The sequence below is a fragment of the Micromys minutus genome (genome assembly GCF_963924665.1).
Source record: "Micromys minutus genome assembly, chromosome: 16".
In the NCBI taxonomy this organism is placed as follows: domain Eukaryota; kingdom Metazoa; phylum Chordata; class Mammalia; order Rodentia; family Muridae; genus Micromys; species Micromys minutus.
This window is the reverse complement of record NC_137985.1, coordinates 47684353-47690386: the sequence shown is the minus strand read 5'-3', so window position 1 is coordinate 47690386 and position 6034 is coordinate 47684353. Positions and strand designations below refer to the sequence as shown.

At 50.0% G+C, this 6034-nt stretch overlaps 1 protein-coding gene across 1 annotated transcript in view; it reads left to right on the top strand.

Moving 5' to 3' along the window:
* SNX33 (sorting nexin 33) overlaps window positions 1–4974 on the top strand; it is a 9934-nt gene extending 4960 nt beyond the window's left edge. The window contains exon 2 of the mRNA XM_080929768.1: window positions 3515–4974. Within this exon, the coding sequence (XP_080785894.1) occupies window positions 3515–3768 (254 nt within the window). The 3' untranslated portion in view covers window positions 3769–4974. The remainder of the gene's footprint in view (window positions 1–3514) is intronic.
* The last annotated feature ends 1060 nt before the right edge of the window (window positions 4975–6034 follow it).

Below are 6034 nucleotides of genomic sequence, written 5' to 3'. Positions count from 1 at the left end.
GCATCACATCTAATACTGTCTGGGGACAGCCCAGCCAGAGCAGTAGTTTTCTGGGGGTGTGAGAACTGGTATTAGGACTCAGACCTCCTGGCCCCCAAATTTAGAGTAGGTAGTTTTAAGTTGGGGGAGGGAAGGAAAAAATGCCTGAGACCCTGGGGCTCTGCAGCTGAGAGTCTCCAGTTCTTTACTCCTCATCCTTGGGCTCTAGTGTGCCAAGCCAGGAGGCAACCCTGGGGGAATCTCACAGTGAGTCCTAAGCAGAATGTAGAAGTGTTCTTGACACACATAACACCAGCCTGCTCGAGTGGGACTCCTTAGCTTTCATTGGTCTTGACCCAGAATGAAGTCATCGGGTGATGACTTAATTAAATGATGGTGTCTGAGTAGCTTTTCTACTGCTGACCAAGACAACTTATGATAGAAAGTATTTATTGGGGCTCACAGTTTCAGAGGGTTAGAGTTCATGGTCATCATGGTGAGGAGTATGGCAGCTGGCAGGGATGATGCTGGAGCGATAGCTGAGAGCTTACATCTCATCCATAAGGATGCAGTGGGGTGGGAGGAGAGAGAGAGAGAGAGAGAGAGAGAGAGAGAGAACTGGGAATGGCATGGACCCACAGGTCACACTTCCTGCAATGCTGCCATAGTTCCTCATCCTTCCCAAACAGTTCTATCTCCTAGAGATGAAGCCTCTGAGCCTATGGGTACCATTCCCATTCAAACCACAGATGGAGAGCAGGGTGGGGTCTCTGCCTCTCCTTGCTCCTTCTGAAGCCTCTGCCCCAGTCCTGCCTGTCTCTGATACCCAGTGATGTCAGTAAGCTCCTTCTTGTCACTTGAATCACTATCTCCTCAACAAAAGTGGCTTTAATTGTCCTTCAAGGCCATGGGCGTGAAAACCTTTCTTTTAAAAAAAATTAACATCTTATGCATATGAGTGTTTTGCTTGTTTTGTTTTGTATTTGTCTCTGTACCGCATATTTGCTTGGTATCAGTGGAGATCAGAAGAGGACATTTAATCCTTTGAGACTGGAATTACATACTATTTGTTGTAAGCTACCATGTGGATGCTCTGGAAGAACATCGAGTTATTTCTCCAGCCCTAAGAAAATCTTTCTCTGAGTGTTGATCTACTAGCATTGCTCCCAGACTCTTCCACTGGGCCAATGGAATTCAGATTTCTTCTGGGTCTCTGCTTCACATAGTCTCTGTTTACTGAAGCTTAACTTCACTTTCTTTGTCTTGATCTTTTGTTTCTTGTGGTCCCTCCAACCCACTGTGACCTTCTTGGATCCTTGTGTCCACTGTCTGAAGGCCTTACATAGGTTTTTTGTAGAGATGCTGTCCATCCCCCAGATGTGGAGGGCCAGGCACCCTCCACTCATAGGAAGGGTGTTGGGAGCCTCTAGGCGAGTCCCCTCAGGTTCTTAGTTTCTCCTTAAAATAATCATCATGATGGGACAGAACAGCTGCCCTTGAGGGTCTGCCCAGCTCTGCAGCCTCTTCCTGTGTTCCCTCTTTTGCCCAGGGTTGGACTACCAGTATGCAGCGTGAGGCAGGAGGTAACTGAGGGAAGGTGTCAGAGGCCCAAGTGACATGGAAGCTTCAGATTTGGGGTATGAGGTATTGTATGAAATGCCACTAGTAACCATTTAGCCCTGCTGACTGGTGGAGATGGCTGATAAAGGCACCTGGAGTTATTTCCAGCATCGGAGCCCTGGCAGATAGGAGGTGCCTTTGAACATTTGGCGACTTGAGTGAGAATTAGCAGTGTAGGAGTAGAACAGGCCGGGGATGTGTCTTATCTGCTGGAGTAGTTACAGAATATGCACAAGAAAGACCCTGGGCTCAGTCTTCAGCATCACATAAACAAAGTATTAGGAATATGCGTTTGATATCAGCCTGGTCTACATGAGATCGTGTCTCAAAAACAAAACGGAAAAATCAAGACAAAAGAAAGGCTGGAGAGGTGGCTCAACAGTTAAGAGCACTGGGTGCTCTTCCAGAGGTCCTGGATACAACTCCCAGCTCCCACACCGTGGCTCACAGCTTCCTATGCCTCCAGTTCCAGAGGATCTTAGTCTCTGTTCTAGCCTCCAAGGGCACCAGGCATACACATGATGCATAAACATGTAGGCAAACGCTCATACACATAAAATGGTAGATTTTGATAGTCAATTTTAATAATACTAACAAAGGGCTGGAGAAATGGCTCCATGGCGAAAGGGCATGCAACTCTTACAGAGGACCCAAGTTCGATTCCCAGCACCCTTGTCAGACGGCTCACTACGGCCTGTGACTTCAGGGTGTCTAGAGGGATCCAGTGTCTCTGGCCTGCACTGGCACTCCTGTGCACGTATCCTGTGCAATATACGAATAATTGAAAATGAAGCAAATCTTAAAACAACCAACAAAAGGAAAAAGATAGGGGCTCCCTTGCACCAGGGACTCCCCTTTGTCCTTTGAAGAGTGAATGCCAAGCACAGACACAACATTTTTCTTAGCAACTGGCTTAAAGGCAAAGTTAGTAAAAAAAAAAAAAATAGTGCCTTTATTTCAAACCGAATTCATTAACTGTTTGTAGGTTCATTCCAGTTCTCCCGGATTAAGCCCCCTGCCCAGGTTTACCCTTTTCTATTACCATCTGTTGCCTATTTATCTCTACAAGTCTCTGCTTCTGTGGGGGCAGGGGTGAGGAGTGTGCAGCCATTGTATGTAAGGCAGACATACCAGGTGGCCTTTTGAAGTGTTGTTTTAGGATCATCAGTATGACAACAGGCTGGAGACAGGTGTGTTGGAAGGCATTCTGCCTGGGGCACCGGGGAAAATTTGGTGTAGGGGAGGAACCTGATCTAGGCCTTGAATTATGGATAGAGATCCAGCAGGCTTGGGTAAGATAAGGAAAGAACTGGGCGGGTTGGATGGACGTGGTGTCCTTGTGGAAGTGACACTTGCAAGAGCCCACTCCCAGAGGCCTCCTAGGCAGGGCACCGGGTGTGGACTGTCATGTGCAGGCAGTGAAGAGCCAGGCACAGCATCCGGCTTAGGAAATTTCTTTGGATACTGTGAAATTGACTCTCAAGTCAGGGAGATGTCACTGTCATAGCAACTCAGGGATGGGATGAATCATTTCGGCCGACGTGTCCACATCTGCCTGGGCCAGGACTTGTAAGAACTGGGGCACACAGAGGAACGTGACAGTCTTTGAACTCACCCAGCTCACAACTCAGGGACAGACAGCCAGAGTGTTATAGAAGATCTCAGGAAGCCTCTGAGGTCAGAGGACACAGGGAAGGCTTTTTTTTTTTTTTTTTTTGGGAAGAGCGAGACCAAGGCTAAAGTAGGAGACAGTGAGACCTGTGATGTTCTGACCGAGACAGCCAGGTGGCTCCGTGGGTGAAGTCCTTAATGGAGCCGATAAGGCTGTCATTCACCCTGTGTGACTAGAGGATACAGAGAATGCATAGGGGAGATCCAAGCCCTGACCTGCCTGTCCTGTGCTCTGCCCTGCCAGGTGCCTTTGCCAAGGTGAAGGAAAGCCAGCGCATGAGTGATGAGGGCCGCATGGCTCAGGAAGAGGCAGATGGCATTCGCAGGCGCTGCCGTGTGGTGGGCTTTGCCCTGCAGGCCGAGATGAACCATTTCCACCAGCGCCGTGAGCTCGACTTCAAGCATATGATGCAAAGCTACCTGCGTCAGCAGATCCTTTTCTACCAGCGGGTAGGCCAGCAGCTGGAGAAGACGCTCCGCATGTATGATCACCTCTGACACACTGACCAGCTACGCAGGGCCTCTTCCCGCCTGTCCACCCCACCCCTGTCTTCAGCAGTGGCTCAAGTGCGCAGGGCGAATGAGCTAAGTGGCCTGTTCTTTCTAGGAGAAGAGAAGGGACTTTTGAGAAGCCCTGGTATCCCTGGAGTAATTCCCCCTGACTTTAGAGATGGGTGAATGGAGGTTGCCCTCTGAGCCAGAACCTGGGCTGCTGGTCAGTCCCTAAAGATCAAGCTCCTCTGGAGCCTATAGTGCACACTCGCCTGGCCACCATACCCTGTTCATTCTGTGGACTCTACAGACTGCTGTGGCCTTGGCTGAGACATTAGTGACCAGGGCTGGAACATGTCTGTCCCGGAAGAGCCACTTTTCTAGATGGATATCAGGCAATGCAGGATGACAGGGGACACTTAAAGATGTCATGGGAACTCCTCAAAGGACCACAGGACTCTGCTGGTCAGGGGGACACTTCATGGGCTAGGTGGCATCCCAGCAATATCTTGAAGAATTACAAGGACCTACAAAAGACACTAAATGAGGTGAAGGACATTTTGGGCAGAAGAGCGATGTGGTCCCTCCTCTTACCTTTCCCAAAGCAAGTTTGGTGTCCTTTCTGTGGGTTGTGATCTGTATGACAGGGGAGGGACCATGCTTGCTCTGTGGCCCCTGACTTTCCCTGCCCTACCCATGACCCTGCAGGAGGGACTGCTGGCCAACTCCCTCCTATAGGCCTTGGATTCTTCAATACCTTGGTTGAGGGGACCCCCCCCCATACTTTTCCTTGATTAGGGGACCATGCAACAACTTTCTGTAGGCTCAAGGTGCTCAATCCAGGGAGCACTGGGGCCTGGTGGTGCCTTTCTGGAGGGAACTCTCAAAAGTTACCTTACCAGCAATAACCCCCTGTTCTCCTAGGGGTTCAGGCACCTTTGTTTCTGTGGCTTGGTTTTCTCAAATTACTCCCACTGCACAGTGGGGAATCTGACCGAAAGAAACTGGGAACTCCCAACCCCCTTGTGTGGCCAGACTCACTGGTCAGTTTGGTGGTCACCCACCTATGTTTACATTCTCCGGGAATTACTGCCCTGTGACCCTCAGTCCTGGGTGTGGCCCAGCAGCATGTTGTTGGGAAGTGACCCTGCCCCCTTGCCTCCCGGGGAAGTTCTGCTCCTAGGTCCTGCTGCTTGATCTTTCCTTGATAAACCTTTTACAGTTAACTAAGTGTAACAGAATCACAGCCTCTTCTTTCTGAATCCTGGAAGCAGTGAGAGTTGCAGGGGTGGGGAGGTGTGTGACAGAATCCAAACTACCCCACTGGACTAGATTCAGTGATCTTAGCGGGTCACAGGAACGGGACTATGCTGGTCAGAGGCAGAAGAGGATCCCCCACACACAGCTGATGACTTGGCTTCTTCCAGTCAGGGCCTCCTCATCATTTGTCTATGTCTCAGTGTGTGTGTTTGTGTGCACTTGGGAGAGGTCCTCACAGAGGCCAGTGGTCAACACTGGGTGTTTTCAATCGCTTTCTGCCTAATATTTTGAGTTCTCATTAGTCTGGAACTTACTAATTGGGCTAGGCAGGCTGACCAGTGAACTCTAGGGATCCTGTTGTCTCTGCCTCCCTAGTGCTGGAATTACCACAGGCAAGTGGTATATATGTAGTCTTGGTTAGCCTGAAAGTCAGAGATCCGCCTGCCTCTGCCATGGCTTTTTACTCATGTAGTCAGTGGAGATTTGAACTCAGGACCTCATGATAATGCTGCAAGCACTGTATTGACTGAGCCATAATGCCAGCCCCTCCCTATCTCCAAAATGGGTAAAGTCATGTGTAAGGGTTTGTGCTGAGGACTGTAGAGGAGACTGAGACAGAGCCCAGCATAGTCTCCGGTGATGCCTGTCCTAGGGAGCTGTCCCTGGAGAGCTCCGGTCTAGCATAGTGGGCAGAGACTTGGTCAGTCTTGGGAGCCCAGCCCTGCAGTGGCTTCCATTTTAGTTAGAATGTAAAAGAAGACTCATCTCTGTGCCCACGGGAGTGCCCTGATGCCTGGGCCTAATTCTTTCACAAATGGATAAAACACTTCCGGAGGCAGTGAGGATCAAGGTGGGGTTTTCAAGGGTCAGTTCACCAGGAAGGGTTTTGGTCAGGTCAGAGTCCCAGGAGCTCATGGCAAGGGGATGAGGAATGGGCCTCGTGTGGCCCATGTGTCCTCACAGGAATCTTTGGAATGGAGCCCCTTGGCTCTAGGTCAGAATTAGGTCAGAT